Source organism: Ascaphus truei, chromosome 6 (genome assembly GCF_040206685.1).
Source record: "Ascaphus truei isolate aAscTru1 chromosome 6, aAscTru1.hap1, whole genome shotgun sequence".
NCBI classification, from domain to species: Eukaryota; Metazoa; Chordata; class Amphibia; order Anura; family Ascaphidae; genus Ascaphus; species Ascaphus truei.
This window is the reverse complement of record NC_134488.1, coordinates 52,736,943-52,756,557: the sequence shown is the minus strand read 5'-3', so window position 1 is coordinate 52,756,557 and position 19,615 is coordinate 52,736,943. Positions and strand designations below refer to the sequence as shown.

General features: G+C 41.5%; 1 protein-coding gene across 4 annotated transcripts in view; it reads right to left on the bottom strand.

Annotated features, from left to right (window-relative positions):
* The window catches only part of LOC142497036 (uncharacterized), a 193,046-nt gene that overhangs the window by 107,201 nt on the left and 66,230 nt on the right, over positions 1 to 19,615 (bottom strand). For all 4 annotated transcript variants that reach the window (XR_012802160.1, XR_012802161.1, XM_075604276.1 and 1 more), the window contains exons 9-10: positions 5,720 to 5,811; positions 3,319 to 3,424 (exon numbers count right to left, since the gene is read on the bottom strand). Coding sequence is in view for 2 of the 4 variants with exons in the window: in XM_075604276.1 (XP_075460391.1) it covers positions 3,319 to 3,424; positions 5,720 to 5,811 (198 nt within the window). In the remaining 2 variants the exon portion in view is untranslated. The remainder of the gene's footprint in view (positions 1 to 3,318; positions 3,425 to 5,719; positions 5,812 to 19,615) is intronic.

Genomic DNA, 19,615 nt, shown 5'->3' with positions numbered 1-19,615 from the left:
GGAACTCAGTGGAAGTCACGTATCATACTGGGATTTTAATAAATGGGAACATAAAAGGTGACACACTGACGGTGAGGGGGTACCCAGGCCAGTAAATAAAGGTATTATGCTCGCCTGGGTGCCCCTGAGCCATATTGGGAAAATGTAGAGTGTCAACTCTGCAGCCCAGTAATGGCTGCAACCCTGTAAATGTATTATAATTGTCTGTGTGTGTCCCGCTAGGTATAAGGGGACCACATCAATACCAGGAATGAAATTATATAAGTATTGCAACAGTTATGTATCAACTATGGGTATTGCAACAGTGTTTCCCCGCAGACCGCATAAAGGAATAAAGGTTTTAAATGCCAGGAGCCTCGCACATACTGTAACACATAAGCGGTAAGCTAACTTTGACTAGGAACGTCCTAGCGCTTTGAATTTTGCTGTGCGTGCGGCTGGGGGTAAAACATTAAAACGGTTATATTTTACTTTTTATAAATTTTTATGAAAAGTCATGAATGAAAGTCCCCTCTTTTACGTGTATTAATATTATAAGAGCAAGGGATTTTCATTCAAGCCGGCGGAGCAACGGAAACACTTGATTTGCAAGTACAGTGATCAAAAAGTATATGGCAAAACATTCCTGCAAGTGAGTAATGCATATTTTGACCCAGACTTTTAAGGCATCCTGCGGGGATGGTCCCAGAATGTCTGACCAAGTCTGGAGTTAACAAAAGAACTGACATGTTAAAGTGCTAAGTGGGGAGGGGGAGATGTAAACAGCTTTCCCCTAGTAGATGTCCAGGGGAAGGGAGACAAGATGTCACCAGGGAAGTGGGCTTGGTTAAGTATGCTAAGCGGGACAGGTGCGAAGTCTGCGCATGTCCGTGGCATACCATGAAGCCCCTTTTCCCGGTTCCATGAAGTACTGGCAACCTTGCCATAGGTGAGAAGTTTGGTTCCCACACAGCGATTGGCCGCAGAGTGTACAGATAGGGTTTGGTGTGTTTAAAAGACCCTGCAGCCGATCTGGAGTTAGATTCATCTGAGCTGGATTTGAAACTGAATCACATCGTAACCCAAGTCAATAGTTCATAAGAACTAGAGAATACAGAACGGAGTACCTTTGGCGGAGAAAAAGTGGTTGCGAGCGGCGCCACTAGCCAAAGACTATTTTGCGGCTCTGTTTGCGCACCAACCCCGCTCCTGGGAATTAGTGCCAAGAGACTTTGTTTCTGGGAATTTCGTTCCGGGAACATTTTATTTAGTTTTGTCCCGTCCCAGTAAGTGTTAATTCGTATTATTTCGTAAATCCAGCTCTTTATGTTAATTTTGTAAATAAACCCCAATTTATTTTATCTCTCGCTTTGCTCAATCAAACGATCTAGGTTTTAAGGTGTTAAGAGTTCTGGTCTCCCGTGACACACACCTTGTGCTCATTTGCACTTTAATGTTTAAGTATAAGAAATACATTTAGAGAACATGTGAAAGACTAGAGTTTCTTGTCAATCCAGATCCATCAAGTAGAAAAAGAGAACATAAATAATCTGTTCTAACAAATCTCATGCACCAATTGTCTCTGCTTTTAGTTTTTTTTTTAAATGAAGGTTATTTATCAGGGGCTAAAATATGAAGCAAGTAATAACATCTGCTACATTTGCAAGTGTAAATTCTATTGTATATTGTACATGCACATTTATAGAACATGTTTGGCTTTAATGTATTTATCATATAAAGGGTTATTAAAAAGCAAAATCATGAAGTATCAGCTGTACCTTTATTCTGTAGGTAGGTACACACAGCATTTATTTTCTTAGATCCTGCTCCAGAAACATGCTTATGGTTCCAAGGTTCAATAAAAGAATCTGGTCACTATTCTTTCTTTCTCTTACCGAACACCCCACTTCTGTAACCATTTACCGGAGTGTCTCAAAACCATCTCCTTTCTAAGTATTTTAAGACTTTGGCTGTTCCCTACATCAAACAGGCATGTAACTAATTTATAATATTGTCAACTTATTACTTTGTACCCAGGACATACTTGAAAATGAGAGGAAATTCAATGTATTTTTCCTGGTAAAATATTGTTATAAACGTATAAAAGAATAAATAGAAGATTAAGAATTCAGCTCCGGAGACCTTTTGTTTCATATACATGTAAAAAAAATGAAGGGAGGAGAGAAAGCAGCTTAATTCTGCGCACTTTCCACTTTTTTTTTTGGCGAACAGAAACATTTTGTAGTACATACCCTTAACATTTGTATGTCTAGTGCAGTCCATTTCTGTGCACATCAAAAAACTGAAAAACTTTTTTTTATTCCCATGTCGCATATTTAGACATTTCAGGTTAGAACATAAGTGCAAACAAGAGCAATTTAAAATGATGTTTCTTGGCTCCAATTTTGCACCAAAAAAAGTAGTTTGCGATGTTTATTACACAGGCCCCTATGTGTTTATTTAAAGTATTCCCAAACAGACAAAAAAAACCATTTAATTTAATTTGTGAATTAAATGATCAGCGCAGTAAACGGAAATGCCCGCAGTAACGTAAAGGTCTCAAAAACTGTTGGCTTCCATAAAATATATGAGCAAATACAATGTAAAATACATTAATGGCTTTAAGATACACGTATTACTTCTTTGAACTGGTTATACATCAAAATGTAAACAATGTATTATACACAAGTGGCTTTAGGCATTTCTTTACACTGTGTATACAACAAAATGTAAACAATATTGAAGTAGAGCATTTTAACAATAGCATTTCTAATATGCTAAGATCAATAGGGTACACATCACAAAAGTAAAAGGAAAGCATATGTCAGGAAAAAGAGCCATTAGCACTGATTAGAATTCGATGGTGGTATCAAAAGCACCTCATCACACTTTGAGGTAGGATTCAGTTAAGCCCTAAGCTTTGAACAAGGCTGAAAGCTATTTTAAAATTAGGACAGCACTACTAGGATGGCCTCTTCAGGACAAAAACAATGTGCTGTAAACATCTAATTCCAAATGTCCCTGGGAAATCATAATTTGCTTTTAAGGGTTTATAAGGGCGAACAATTCATCTTACTTTGATAAAGAAGTAGATTTACATATTTTTTCCCTCATCAGCTGCTTGTTAGATAATTAACTTTATGAGATGTGTCTTTTACTGTCTGAGAGTGAGATAGGAGTTACATCACTGAACAACAAATCCATTATAATTTCCTGTGAAGATAGTTTTATCTCTTTTAATACCAGATTAAGCACAGAGGAAAGGTATAGATTCAAATTGAGATTGTGAGAACACATAGCACATACAGTATGGTATAATATAAATAATATGTTAATTACCAAGTTTTTGCTCTCTGCTATTGTGACATCAGCCCAAAAGTTAGCAATTGTCATAGAAATTGTTTTTCCACAGTAGCCGTCAGATGGGTTACCAATTATTCCAATTCTGATAATAAAAAACAAATATATTAGTAGAATTAAGACAAATAACATTTTAAATAAGAGATTATCACACAAACTACAAACTAAATGGAACAAGGTATGGGCCTGCCAGAACATCATTCAAAGTTACAGGTTTCAGAAGACAATAAAATATTTTATTCACTTATCCGATTTCAATGGACCTGCTTTTATGGTTGCAGAAAAAAATTGGAGAGACCGCACTCGTGCTTTCCTGCTAGTGAAATGAAATTCACACCTCTGTTCCCTTTGCTGCTGTTAACTGAAGCACTCCAAAAGCTCCTAAACAATCACCGTCTGCTGGTGTCAACTCTGTCCTAAAATCAACCTGGCTTCTGAAACTGCAGCTGCTGGTGAGTAACTTCACATGACTTCAATGCGTTTCACACTTCCATGCTTCGTGACGGAAGTGCAAAATGCGTTGAGGTTACGGACCAGCAGTTGCAGTTTCACACACCTCATTGATTTCAGGAGAGAGTTGACTCGAGCAAACTGTGATTATTTGCCGGACTTATAATCAACACATCCAGTTGGCCATCTCTCCTACTGTAGGTTCCCGTGCATCAGCCTTATTGCTAATTAATATTATCCTAATTTTATTTATGCATTATTTTTACATTTATGTGTTTGATATGTATTCATCTTTTTCTAATATTTTATGTTTTTTAATGTATGTGTTTATCCTTGCATAGAAGCACTGTATGTATTATAAAAAAACAGAAAAATAGGGGCGCCCTAACCTCTATAATTAGTGATAAAATTATAAATCACCATAAAAATCACACTAATCATGAATGACAACAATGATTATTGTGATTTTTATGGTGATTTATAATTTTATCACTAATTATAGAGGTTAGGGCGCCCCTATTTTTCTGTTTTTTTTATGGTTTATAACTTGCTTTGGGTAGTTAGTGTTTTTTTAGGTGGCTGCCCATGTTATTTTTATTCACTTGCATTTTTCGGTAGAGAGTTTAATGTATACACGATTATATATCAAATAGCGCTACACAGATCACACTGTATGTATTATGCTTGGTAAACGTTACCCATACATTGCATTCATTAATACACTTTTACTGCTGAGAGTGGGCAGAGGGCAGAGGCTGAAAATTGTGTGGCAGCAACCTGTTGCAGAAGTTGTGTGATTTGATGTTAAAATAGGTGTGCTGTTCGCAGTTGTTAGACTCAATCATGTAGTTGGTATGTAGGTTCATCTTGTTTTTTGGAGTTGATTTGTCCGTACTGTTAAAGGTATTGGGGAAGGTACTCGGGTGGGAGCAGTTCTGAGTGATCGGTTCATAAAAGTCTATTCAATCTCTTTTTCCTGCTAAAGTTGCCATAATCGAACATACCCATGCATTACATGTGTAGTAAAGAGTACCCGCCCCTCTTGCCGGGGCACAATACTGTAATAATGCAATCATTAATGCTTACAGTATGTTGTCTCGAAAATAATTCTTCAGGCCTTTTCAGGTGTTCTTTGTACAATCCTAGCGATATACTGATAGATATCAGATAGAGTTGCCTTCTTATCTGTACTGTCTTAAATGGCAGAATATATCATATAAGCAAAGCTGCAGCCAGGTTTTGTCACACATATACAGTAGTAAGTGCCATGTACAAACACATGTCTCAATGTTCGAGACCAACGTCAACTTTGTGTTTTACTTCTCCTATACGGAATCCAGAGGACATTGAGGGCAGGCTTGCTTTGGCAGCGCCTTCCACTTAAGAGTTTTGCCTGTATCCCTGTTGTGGATAATAGTTTTTGTACCCGTTGTACTGTGTGTTTTGCTGTTAACTTCAGCTAAATAAACTTCAGTTTATTAAACACCTGTGTTCTATCTACTGTCCGACCAACCCTAATCGTGACAAGGGCTAAAGAATATAAAGTGGTCTTATGAGAGAAAGGCGTAAGATCTTTTCTTTTTGCAGTCCTTAAGAAATGGATCACATTGCTATGTAGTAGTAGAAGGAGTCAGTACAATTGTCTCAAATTAAATTATTATGTTTGTGCTTTTAATAATTAAGTCTGTAATACTTAACTTGAACAGTCAACATAATGTACTGTATGACCTGTAAATATTAACAAACATTTGAGCATGATGAACTGTTATGCAAGTAAATTACAACAATTAATGTTTTGGTAGAGGCATGTGTGCATTAGTATTCTTATACTGTAGTATTATTAGTAAATCGATTTTTGGTCACACACTGGTGGAACCTCTATAAGATTTTTTAAAGCATCTTTAAAACAGCATTTATATCTATAACTTACCTTGCATATGCTCGACAAGTGATTGCTTTCACTTTAGGTTCATTTTTTATTGCAGAATAGTGTGTTAGCCACTTTGTGTAGTCAGACAATCCCTAGTTCAAAATAAGGGAAAATATTAATATATATTTTTTTGCATTCTCTCATCTGCAAGTGCTGCATTTAAGAAAGTAACACTGATTTCAGATTACAATTAGCTTGAGAGCAAGATGGAATTTAAACATTTTCAGAATTACTTTAGGTACTTAAATTCAAGTGACTAATTACCAGATTATAAACTTTGACTTTCTGAAAATTTGATATTTTAAAGCAGCAGTCTACACTGATTGCAAATTGTTTTGCACTTTATTTGACTTAATTTAACATATAATTTTGCCTTTCCCGATGTTGGTTTTATTTTTAAAATCTGGTACTGTGTTCAGGAGAAAAGCACCTGGGAAGTTAAAATGGATGTGCCCTGTGCAAGCTAAAGATTACCATAGTTACCTCAGAATCTATAAATGGAAGAAAATCATGATTTCGTACAGGAAAATACATTATTATTATTTTTTAAAAGTAGGACAATCACAGAGAAAGATAATATTGTATGAATTAAATGCATAAGTTTCTGGGGGGATTATTTAAAATCAAATAAATGTAGTAGTCCTTGGTAGTAGTATTTGGTTCTAGAAGTATAGAAATCTTCAGTGAATGTGTGACTGTACTTGTTCATAAAAATGCCTTTGCTGTTAGGAACTATTTAGTTGCATAAACAATGTAATATGTCAGATTGACAAGATAGATTGCATTTGTATCTTTGAAATCTATTCTACATCAGATAGTTTCATGATTTTTTTTTAGACTTTGTGATAATATAATTAGTTTGGGATAATATACAGTCTCTTAGTGGTTTATGCATGCTTAATATAGAGCTATATATTGTATTGTATACAGTTTTTATTTCTTTTTATTGAAGTGCCCTGTGATAAATTTCCCATTAGCAGCAAAAATGCCTAAAAATACATTAAAGTTATAAAGCCAACTGAGATAAATTACTAACATCCAACTAGAATCATGGATGTGTCAGATTCTCCCTCTGATTCATCACTAGAGGGTAATATACATGGCTTTCTCAGACCAAGAACATAATTAAAGTTGAGTTCTTTCTTGCAATATTTATTACAGTTACAGTAGAAATAGGTAGGAAGGGGGGAATATGAGGACAAGAAAGAAGTACTGTACTGTGCTAGACTAGATAGGATCTGGGAAATAGCTACTGTGTGGGTCATGGATCACAGATCTGTAAGTAGGGAAGCACACATATTAAATACAGGTTACAGAGTATAACATCTAAAATAATAGCTATTCCCTATCTTGATTGGATCAAGCAAATGGAAAAGGTGGTGGAGTATGTTTATACGTCAAAAACAGATGTAAAACCTATTCAAAGTGAGTACTTTTTTAAAGGATTGGTGAAGATGTAGAAACATTGTGGATTTAAATTTTCTGTGAAGGTAAAAGTACTAAAACATGTTGATAGGGATCTGCTATAAACTGACAAATATATGCAAGATTGAAGTAGTCAAACAACTGGTAAAAACAGCAAGACTGAGCCATGTTTTAGTTATGTTTGATATTTATTATTCAGACACTGACTGTTGTATAGCTGTAAATCTAAAGAAAATAGTTTTGTTGGGTGTGCTAAATGACAATTACATGTCCCAAATAATTGAGGAACCAACTAGAAAGGGGACAATATTAGACATGCTAATAACTAAAAATGTAGAAATAATAACACATCTTAAGCGAGCGAACATTTGGGAAATACTAAAGAGATAATAATATGGTTTAATTCAAAATTATTTATTAAAAACAGTATAATATGAGCACAAAAGACTTAATTTTAGAAGGAAGATTTGAGTAAATAATTGACATTTCTACAAGAATACATTTGAGATGGAGTTCTTCCAGTAAAAAAATACAAAACATACATAAGTGCCTATTCATGTAGCTTCACTAAGTGACTTACTGTAATGCTTGTAAAGTGCATTTTACAAGCGATTTTGCATTTGTAGCTAATCAGAAAGCTGTGATAACATGTCAAAATTGCATGTAAACAGCTTTTTAAACACGTTATCACTCTTGATCTGACATGCCGTGTGGTAGGTAAAAAATGCAGAAACTCACATTTTTTGCCTTGAACTGCTATTCAGGTAGATCTAGGATGCAAATTGCGGGATAAATACTCACTTTTTTTTCTCATAACCTAAAGGCGAGATCGGATTAGAGACTTGCATCAGACAGAGTAGAATTTATTTTTACAACATATGATTGAAGCCGGGGGTCTATGTAGCTGACCCGCATTAATATCACCTCCGGAGAACCCCTGCTTCAATTCTATGTAATAAAAATTACATTACAGCCGAGCGTCATTACCTACAAACCACTAAGGTAATGAATGGATTAAATAGCAGTACCCGGTTTGTTGGTGGCAGAGTGGGTGGGTGAAGGTTGTAGTTGCCCCAGGGTGGGTGTTTAGGCCTCCCAGAAGGGTTGATGGAGGGGCTATCCCCTTCATTACCTTAACAGTTACTAACGCTAATAATGAAGGGGTTAACCCTTTCCACTACCTACCCGGAGGACAAAACACCCACCCCAGAGCAACAACCCCCTCTATCACCAACACCCCACCCAGGAATGGGCAATAGCTGTATTTGCCAAATATGGCTAATAGCACTTTTGCCCATTCAAATATACAGTACAATAAAATTCAATACAAATTACAATACTATTATTTTTAAAAACTTGCCATTTAATCCATTAATTGTCACTGTGGTTTTCTATGCTCTCAAAGGGGGCCCAGATATCAACATAAACAACCAATTGGCACCATACACACACAAGAATGGACAAAAGCCATCTTAGCCACATCTGGCAAATAGAGCTTTTGCCCATTCAAAATCAATCAAAAGCCAGCAACCCTATAGTAAATAAAAGTTATACTTACCCCTGCCAAGATGAAGGCCATCCATGTCTTCAGTGCACCAACATTTATATAAAAACAGCAGCTACTGGCCAGTAACCCCTAACCTTAGCGCAGGGGTGTGCAATCTGGGGGGCGCGGGTGGTTGCAGAGGTCCTGAGCTCTTCCCCAAGGCATTTAAATTAAGTGCCGGGGGACCGCACGGGGCCTCTGCAACCTCTACTTACCGAGATTCTGCGGCTTCAGGACACATTCCCATGTCAACGCAGTTTCAAATGACGTCGCACCACATGACCCATTGCTATGGTAACATGATGTAAAATGACGCTACCAACAAACCGGGATCTGGTGGTTAACCACTAAGGTAATGAACCTCTGTTTTAATTTTAATGACATTTTCAGGGGGGGATTGGTTTTTAATAGTGGATTTTTTTTGGTAATTAGATTTTGGCTGATCTTGGTTACTTTGAACTTGAAATTTTTTCGCAATGTTTTGTTTTTAGGAATTGAATAGTGAATTGTGTAATTGATTTGGATTAATTGATTGATGGTGTGACATGATGCACAGATTAATTGCATCATTTACACAGTGTACAATTCAATTGTTTGATTGGCATTTTGGTGTTTATTTATTTGGCTAGGTGCTGTTTTTTGTTGGGAGATGAGATTTATTTTCTTTTGCTACAGTATGTGCTGATTTTAATTTGAGATGCAATGTGCTGTTTTTTATTTGAGATGATATGTGATTTGATATTGAGATGTGCTGTTTTTATTTGTCTATTTGGTAATCCTTAAGCATTTATTTGTATATTGGTTAATTTATGCCTTTAAACATGTCTAACAGTTTTATTATACAGTTTTGGATTCAATAAATAGAATCTTTACATCATAATGTATGTGTGTGCAGCATAATCTTATTGCTCGAGTAAAATATTTTGTGTTTTTTAGCATTAAAAATGCCTTCAGTATGGGCCCCATGGCTGGCCCAAACAGACATCCCGGGGGTGGACACCGCCACAATTTTGCACTAATACCTATAAATGCATTCTCCTTGGACAGAGCAGACCCGACTTGACGTTGACATAGAGACGGAGAATGTAGAGCAATATAAGCATCCACAACAATCCTAGCGAATCCACAGATCAAAATGCAGTTTCTCCGATCGGATGTAGCAGTTCCAGGTGTCCCCCCCCCTACCCCGGTCCGATCCCAACACCCTACTGTGTCTCACCCCAGTTTTGTCCGTCCTGTCTGTCTTAGTGGTGTGGTTTACCCGTGGTTCATTAAGTCTGTCTAATGTCTTGTCTAAGTGTCACTGTTTGGATGACAAAATGGTGTATTCTGTTACGTATGCTAATTGGTGGTGATATTATGTATGCACTGTAATACCAAATAAAAATGAGAGCTATAATAAAAAATAAAAATGCCTTCAGGAATGGAACGTATGATTTAAACAGTGTTCCTATGGAAAAATGTGATTCGCTTTACAACGCTTCGCTATCCGACGCCATTTTGAGTAACACATTGTGTCGGATAACCGAGGACTGCCTGTACTTGGAGTTACAGTATTATGTGTTTTTCAGTGCTAACTAACACTGGGTTCATTTGCACATATTAACTGTTTAATCACTTTGCGCCATGAACACTGTTTTGTTTATGTTTATTTTTTTACATACAGGGTTGGTTCCTTAGGTCTGCGGGGACCTCTGGAGACTACCTGGGGACCCACGGATGCCCACGGGTACAACCTGCAGATCCACACACGGGGAACACCTGCAGGGAAGAACTGGGGGCCCCACAGCTGTGGGAGCCCCACGGACCCGCAGGGACCACCCAAGGGCCCCAGACCCCCATGGGAACCACCCGAGGCCCCCCAGACACCTGTGGGGCTGACCTGGGGACCCCCAGACACCCGTGGGCCCACCCGTGGACCCCATTTGGGGCCCACGGTGACCCGCGGGGACCACCTGGAGTCCCACAGACCCTGGCGGGAACCACCCGGAGACCCCCAGACCCTGGGTACTGGTGCACTGTGGGGCCTGCGGACACCCGTCAGGACTACCGGGGAATCCCGAAGGTCTGGGGTATTCACCATGTATGTAAAAGAATAAATCATATTTTTATGGGGTGCACGGGGGTGGGTGTGTTATGTATTGTTTATTGAATATAGTAATGTTTATTGTGGGGATGTTCTGTGTATTGTTTTTCTTTTGGGTATTGGGGGTGGGGGAATGGGGTATTGTCCCCAAGGGATGGTGGGTAAGCCTCCAAGGTGGGTAGTGGGTGAGGGTGGCTAGGCCTCACATGTGGATAATGGGTGTGTTTAGGCCTCCAGAGTGAGTGGTGGGGGAGGGTGGGTTAATCCCTTAATTACTATAGTGGTTACTAACTGCTAAGGTAATTAAGGGGTTAGGGGACATTAGATTGGCTCTATTTATTCTTGTGTATGTTTTGCAGCACCGGAGGGGGACATGGACGGTGATGAGGATGGCCTTCATCGTGGCAGCCGGGCAAGGGTGAGTGCAGATGTATTTATTGTGATAAATGTATTTGAAATGGGCATTGCATTGGGACTCCCGGGCACCACCCGCCTATAGTATCATTCCTGTGCATCCAAAAAATAAATATATGTACTGTATGTTAGGGGTTATAGGGGTTGTTGGGAGCACATGGGGTGTGTGTGTGTGTGTGTTGTGTATTGCAATGTTTATAGGAGGCAATTGTCCCCAATAAACATGCTATTGTGACTTAACCCCTTCATTGTCTTAGCGGATAGCTGCTATGGTAATGAAGCTGCTTTAATGTCTTTTTATTAATATTGTGCGGGAGCAGGGGGTCTCCTGAGCTGAACCACATTGATTTCTGGCTCAGGGACCCCCTGGTTCCTGAGTTACAGGCCCAGGTATGGGGCATCGGTTGCCGTATCCCATTGTTTACATGTCACAAGTTGCGTGACGTGGACGCAATAAAAATGGCGACGACACTGGCACCCGATGCTCCATACCGGGGCCTGTAATCAATGCAGTTCAGCTCAGGAGACCCCCTGCTCCCGTACACTATTATTAAAAATTACATTTTCATTACAGATTCATTACCATAGCAGCTATCCGTTATGGTAATGAATTATTGTTTACTGATGTGTGTATTGACTCTGCAGGGGTTCTCCGGAGGTGAACCGCGTTGGTTTTAGGTCCGGGGGTCCCTAAAGGGGTTGCTGAACCAGTCCCTTGGACTGAAGAAACAGAACTTGCTTTCTGTGCTCTAAAACAGTGCTTAATGTCAGCTCCTTCGCTGCGTCTGCCTAATTACGCATTATCATTTGCACTGTACTGCCACGAAAACAAAGGACATGCCTCAGTAGTTTTAACCCAAACTCATGGCAGCCGACAGCGTCCTGTGGCCCATTACAGCACCAAGCTTGACGCAGTTGCACAGGCATTCCCGCCTTGCCTTCGTGCCATAGCCGCTGCTGCGGTCCTTGTAGACACTGCACAACCTATTGTCCAGGGTCATACCCTACAGGTGTATGTACCCCATGCCGTACCTACATTACTTTTACGGAGATCCACACAACTAACAAACAGCAGACTTACCAGATATGAAGTTATATTACAGGGCTCTGAAAATATAACCGTTCATTGGTGCATTACTCTCAATCCAGGACACTCCTAAGGGAATTTATCACAGCAGCAGGTTCACCAATTCATAACGCTGAACATATAAGAAATCTGCTCGATGCATTGTTACTTCCACAGTCATTAGCAGTTATTAAAATAGCAGCACATACAAACAGGAAAGATGAGATATCACAGGGCAATCCTTTTGCTGATGCTATTGCTAAGCAAGCAGCCAGACAGCCGTATGTCCAGGCATATGTTCTTACTACACCCACTGATCCAGACACACCCATTACCATACCACTAGATCTATCCTCCTTGTATAAACAGTTAAACACAGAGGTTGTCCAGGACTGGACAAGCAACGGTTATCAACAAAAAGGGGAATTTTTGTACGGCCCTGACAGGAAACCAGTATTACCTCCCTCTTTAGAGCCGTATATAATTTGTATGGCGCATGAATTGTCACACATTAATGGAGATGGAATGTTGTTATCCATCAGAAATGACTGGTTTGCACCACACATTGACCCTAGGATAAAAGAGTTTTGCTCTACATGCCACATCTGCCAATTGCATAACATTGGAAAACATGTTTCTGTTGGTCCAGAAAAAAATAAATCATGTGTCCACAGGGCCCATTTCGCAATTTACAAATTGATTTCATTAGATGCCACGCAGTTTACATTATCAATATGTTTTGGTTCTTGTTTGCATGTTCTCAGAATGGGTTGAAGCATACCCTTGTCAGCATGCGGACTCACGCTCAGTGGCTAAAAAAACTACTACATGAGTTCATTCCCAGATATGGAATACCTCAGCATATTTTTTCAGACCAAGGCACATTAGCATTAATGATGCATGACCATGCTCTCACTGATGATTTAATCAGTGTGTATTGTGTGAGATTAATGAAATCTGCTAAATTTCTCCAATCTCAGGTACAAGCAGTTTACCAAGGAGAACACAATGCAGTATCATCTCCAGGAAGGCGATTGGGTAATGGTCAAGCATCTCCTATGCAAGAAGGCTCTTCATCCCAGATGGAAGGGCCCATTTCAAGTACTTCTCAGCACCCATACACCACTTAAAGTGGCAGAGATCTCTTCCTGGATCAACGTGATGCCTAAAGTCACATCAAGTTAATGTTTTGAAGGGTAAAATAAACCCGGACCGTTTAACCACTGAGGGAATAAACTTCCGGCAAGGCCCTGTCTTATCCGAACAATATTTTTTTCTTTCTTACAGGACTCAATAATATTTTTTCTTATTTCTCAGAGTGTGTTTAAGTTAGAGTTTAGGATGTGTGCACCATTGGGCCTGCGAAAGTATAACCCGCAGAGAGATGACAAAATTGTAGTGTCAATGCTCTGCCTTGTCATTAATTCTCATCTTTCTGTGGTCTCTATACATCGCAGATACCTATACCATGTCCCAGGTAACACCATCTCACCCACCAACATCACAAAGTCCATTGTTACACTCCAAGATAGGCGAGACCTACATTTAACCCCTTGGGAAAGAGATAACACTTTTATGGACACATGCAGAACAATATACAACAGATCTGGTAATAACAAATCTTGCTGGGTATGTGGGTATGTGCCTCATAACAGGAGTCACCCTAGATTGGCAACAAAGAAGAATTAACACCTGCAGTTAATGAAAAACCACGATTGCCCGACATGTTGAAAGGACAATTCTCCCGATAATACAACAGGGTACCCTTGATGAATAGAATCCCATTTGGAGGTTGTTACATAAGCAGCAATACTGGCAATGTCCCCATAGGTCAAGTGCTCTCTCCTGCTTATGACACTTGATAAGGACTAAGAATACATGTAAATAAAGAACAAGGAGGAGGGTTGGTTTCCTATTGGTACAAATGTCTAGATAACAGTACCCTAAATCAGACACAATATAGAGCAATACAAAAGGCAGCAACAAGATATATAGCTAAAAATACATCTTTGTTAGTAGATGCAATTTTTTCGCAGATAGGATCTTGTTACTTAGGAAAAGTGGTCCCTGCTTTTACACTCACCAAAGAATTACCTACAGGCCACCTCAGAAACAAGAGAGAAACACCCAATACTTCAGGGCTGAAAAGTAGTTCATGGAAAGAACCGTTTTGGACTAGTTTATTTCCAGATGTAGGGGTTGAGTTACTATATGACAGGCTCAATATACTAGCAGATGTATTAGATGATGTTCTTAATCACACAACTACAGCCATTGCATCACTAAACCAAGCACAGGTTCAGATTAGGCTTATGGCCCTAACAAAACAGAATCTTTAGACTATGTTTTAGCTTCAAAAGGAGGGGTAAGTGCCCTAATTAAAGAACAAAGTTGTGTTTTCATCCAAAATCAAAGTGGCAAGGTACAGCATGAACTCGACGAAATAGAATAAATTCAAGAAATACTTGGAAAGGGAAGTGACACAGAAGGGGATCCTTTGGGACTTGGCGGATAGCTTGGATCACTGGGAGCAAAACTGATGAATGCTTTGCTGTGTGTGTTAATGGTACTTGTTGTCATATATGTGTGTGTCACTTGCTGCAAAAGGTATGATCCACAAATGTGCAACCCTCTTCCAATCTGATGCCGCTTTTTGCAGATGCTACCAACAGTCCCCTGAAGAAAGAAGATGCCAATTGCAGTGATCTAACTCTGGAAGAAATTCTGGCCGCAGTGCCATACAAGACTATGAAAGCAAAGGGCAAGTACCCTCTTCCTCTGGTGTATACCAACGAGCACTATCAGATCATGGAGCACCGCAAAATGCAATGTATGTCTCCCTATGTGTCTCTGGACTAACATCATACCACTGATTCTCAAAAGGAATGTTTCAAGAATAAAAAGGAGGGAACTGAGAAAGTCACTGAGAAAGTGAGTGACATAGGGGGGTCTCAAGTAAACAGCACTAAGCAACCATTTTGGTTCTGTCTGGCATCCATATTGATGTGTTCTTTTTCTGTGTTAGCCATTTTGGTGTTTGTCTGCTTGGAAGCATGAAATGGAAGCATAGCTTGGGTCTGAAAGAATGTTTTCGCTCTCAGCAAATTTGTTGATGTTAAGCCATCGCCAGCTAAAAGACAACCTTGAGATAGAGATAGGCCGCTGTGTAGCTGGGATTAGAGATAACAGTAATTTTTCACATTTGAAGTGGTACGAAACTGAGACAGAAGTTGAGTTTCACGGTCAATGTACCCCCATAAGAAATGCATAAACACAGGAGACCCTGGATGCTGCATATATGGGGGAAAGTTTATGAGCTTGCATAATGATTTTAGCTTACTCATATTCATTTTGTTTTCCTTATACATTTATGTTATTAAACTGATATTCTCATTCATTTTGTTTATCTTATACATATACAGTATGTTATGACGTACAAACCACCGCATAAAGGGTGCGTGAGCTTTAGTATTAGGGTATAAATATATCTTGTAGGCCATATACCTGTCAGAGAGCTTTGTTTATAAGCTGTCCCCTGTGTGTACCTGTACACCAATAAACTCACTTATTATTCTGTGATTTAACCCTCAACTTGTATTTCTTTATGGACGATTTCATAGGAGATGCTGGGGGGTGCTCAATGGACTGCATCAGTTGTATTTTTTCTGCTACGGTAGCTACTGGCCACATGAGTGCTACCATAACTGCAATGTCCTCAGGAGAACGAACTGTGGCCTCCGAGACCATGGGTACCCCCCGAGCCACCAGGACCAGTCCCCTGGGCTCTGTTTCCTGGCAATCCACAACGGCAACAGCTCCTGACGGGTTAGCAATGTCAAAGGCATCTTCATGATCCTCCAGTATTGCTTCCAGCTCAGCTTTGCTGCGGCCCTCCGTTTGTAGACTGAAGGCCTGGGACCGATACCGTCCTGATCGGGAAGCCATCTTCGCCTTGTGGCACTAACCTTAAGTTACATGGAAAGAGTGTGATTCCTGATTTTGCATAAAGTGTTTTTCCGACACTTATTATGAGAGCTTGCAATCCACAAGCTCACTTTGTCCTATAATTCCCCAAGGGAAGTTATAGTCCAAAACCCTATGATCCCACCACTGCCAAAAGAAAAAAAGCCTGTCACGGTAGACCAGGTCTTTTAACACATTTTTATTTACGGGATCATTCAAGAGGCAAAACAAGGCAGTGAAATAAAATGGGGTTTATTTGGATAAAACCTTAGAAATACAGCAAAACACAAAATACAGAAATATACGCACTTGCTGGGGTCTTGGGGTTGAGATCTAGTCCTTTCCTAGATGCAAGGTGCCCGCTTTGAAGGGCTTACCCTGACCCGTCAGGCCTTACCCTGACCCGGAAGGGCTTACCCTGACATGTCCTGGACCAAGAATCCACAGAAACTCCTGACTGGAACCTAGTCCCGATATTCCTGGAACTGATTTCGGCACAAAATTTAGGCCGCGACCACTCGTTCGCTTTGTAGAACTTGGTCACAAAAGATGGGACTTAGTTTTTGCGAGGCAGCATTTCTAGCTTCCAAACAGAGCTAGTTGTTCTACTATTTCGAACAGAGCAACTTTGAAAAGCCCGCCCTAGCTTCATCGACTGAAGTCATAGGACGGCCCGGTTCTCTGACTGGGGCATCTCCTAACATACCTTTCGATGAACTATCTTCAGCATGGAATTAGGAGGAGCAACTAATCAGAGCGTGGGAAACTATCCCACCAGCCAATAGAAACAGGGACTCGTTGTCAGGACGAGCTCACCACAAACGAGGCGGGACCGCGGTGCTGAGGTGGGATAGGATAAAACGCCACCCACAGCCACGAGGGCACATCATGAGAGTAGAGTGGTCCGGGAGTCCGAGTCGGGGCAGGAGAGGTACGGATGGTAGAGGGTGCTGTTCGCCAAGTCCGGGGTTAGAGAGAGGGACGTAATCGTTTACCGTTTGCCGGGTTCGGGGTGCCAGAGGTGCGGAGAGTCGTAGGGGAAGTTGGTTCGGTACACGAGGAAGACTGCAAAACAAGACAGGACAAGACAGGACTAGGGAGGCAGAGAGTGATGAGAACAACTGGTTCTATGCTCAGCCAACGAGTCAGTGACACTGTAGGGTATATATAGGAGAGAGGGTCCAATGGCAGCGCAGCAAGGTGGGGGTGTGTGGAAGGGCCAGGCTACGGCAGGGATAGGTCCAGCATGAGTCCCAGGGGAGGAGCAATAAAGCCCAGTGGTAAGGCTGCATTTGGTTGCAGCAATAGTTTGAGGTGATGTGCCTTTAAGGGGTTGGTGCGCCTCCGTGTGGCCGCGCCTCCGTGTAGCTGCGCTTGCGAGCGCGTGACCGGGCACACCCGCCGGCCCAACACTAGAAGAAGAGCATTGGCGTGCGCGCACGCGCCCACGTGGAGCTGCGATCGGCGTTCTGGAGAGAGGCTGCCTGCGTGCCGCGGGGGGACCCGGCGGAGCTGCAGGTGAGTGGGGAGCACGCCGAGGACGGCGTAACTCCCGGACCCTTACAGTACCCCCCCCTTCAGGGGCGACCTCCGGGCGTCCATGATATGGCTTGGAGGGATTCCTACGGTGGAAAGCCTGGACGAGTCGAGGAGCGTGGAGATCTCGGTGGGGAACCCACGAGCGTTCCTCAGGTCCGAACCCCCTCCAGTGGACCAGGTACTGTACTCCTCCTCTGGAGATCCTAGAATCCAGGATAAACTGGACCTCGTACTCTTGTTGGCCTTGGATCAGCAAAGGGAGTGGAATAGAAGTGGTCTTGGAAAAACGAGGACTCTGAAATGCTGGTTTTAGCAAAGATACATGAAAGACCGAAGGAATCCTCATCGAGGGTGGAAGACGCAGACGATAAGCCACAGGATTAATCCTCCTGACCACGGGAAAGGGACCGAGGAACTTGGGTGCCAGCTTCATAGTAGGAACCTTTAGTCGTATATTCCTGGAAGAAAGCCATACCCTGTCTCCTGGAGCAAACTCCGGAACCTGGCGTTGAAGGCGGTCTGCCTGGAGTTTCTGTCTCCCTGTGGCCACCTTTAAGTTCTCCTGAATCCTCTTCCATAAGTCTTTCAGCCGGGAGATACGTTTGTCAACCGCTGGTACTCCTGAGGATAGGGGGGAGAAGGGTAAGCGAGAAGGATGAAAACCACAATTTATAAAGAAGGGAGATTCTTGAGTGGAGTCATTACGAAGGGAGTTGAGAGCAAACTCGGCCCAAGGAAGCAGATCCACCCAGTCATCCTGTGTATCGGTTATAAAACATCGAAGGTATTGTTCCAGGTTTTGGTTGGCCCTCTCCGTCTGCCCATTGGTCTGTGAGTGGTATTCAGAGGAGAATTGCAATGAAATGCCCAATTTTCGAGAAAAGGCTCGCCAAAATCTAGACACGAATTGAGACCCTCGGTCAGAAACGATGGTTGAGGGCACTCCATGGAGACGAAAGATCTCCTGGACGAAAACATCAGCAAGCCTGGAGGAATTCGGAAGACCCCTCAAGGGAACAAGGTGCGTTTGTTTGGAAAACCGATCAATACCCACAAGAATAGTATTCATCACTTTGGAGGTTGGAAACTCTACGATGAAATCCATAGAAATATGGTTCCAAGGCCGGTCTGGAATGGGTAAAGGAAGGAGAAGACCTGCTGGTCTGACCCGGGGTACTTTGTTGCGAGCGCATGTGCCACATGCCTTTACAAACTCCTCCACATCCTTAGCCCTCTCTGGCCACCAGAAGGTATGCTGAACAAGGTCATTGGTTTTCCGTATCCCTGGATGTCCTGCTGATTTAGAGGAATGGCACCACTCGAGGACTCTCTTGCGATGTTGGGGTGCCGTGTAGAGTCTTCCCTCTGGAGCCTTGAACCCAATTGGAGCCCGAGATTGCTCGGATCGAATCTTGTCCATGATATCAAAGGAGTTGGCGGACACAATAAATTTAGAGGGAATTATAGTCTCTAGCTGCTCTTCAGACCTATCCTCTGCAAGGAACTGTCGAGACAGGGCATCCGCCTTCAAGTTTTTGGAGCCAGGAATGAAGGAGATTAGGTAATTGAACCGCGAAAAGAATAGTGCCCAGAGGGCTTGTCGAGCACTCAAACGACGTGCCCCTTCTAAGTAGAGGAGGTTCTTATGGTCTGTGAGTATGGTTATGGGTGTCTCCGTGCCTTCTAAGAGGTGTCTCCATTCTTCTAATGCCAACTTGATTGCCAAGAGCTCCCGGTTACCGACATCGTAATTCCGTTCTGCGGAAGAAAATCTCTTCGAAAAGAAGGCACATGGGTGTAACCTGGCTAAGGGCGAAGTCCTTTGGGACAGGACAGCACCAGCCCCGATGTCAGAGG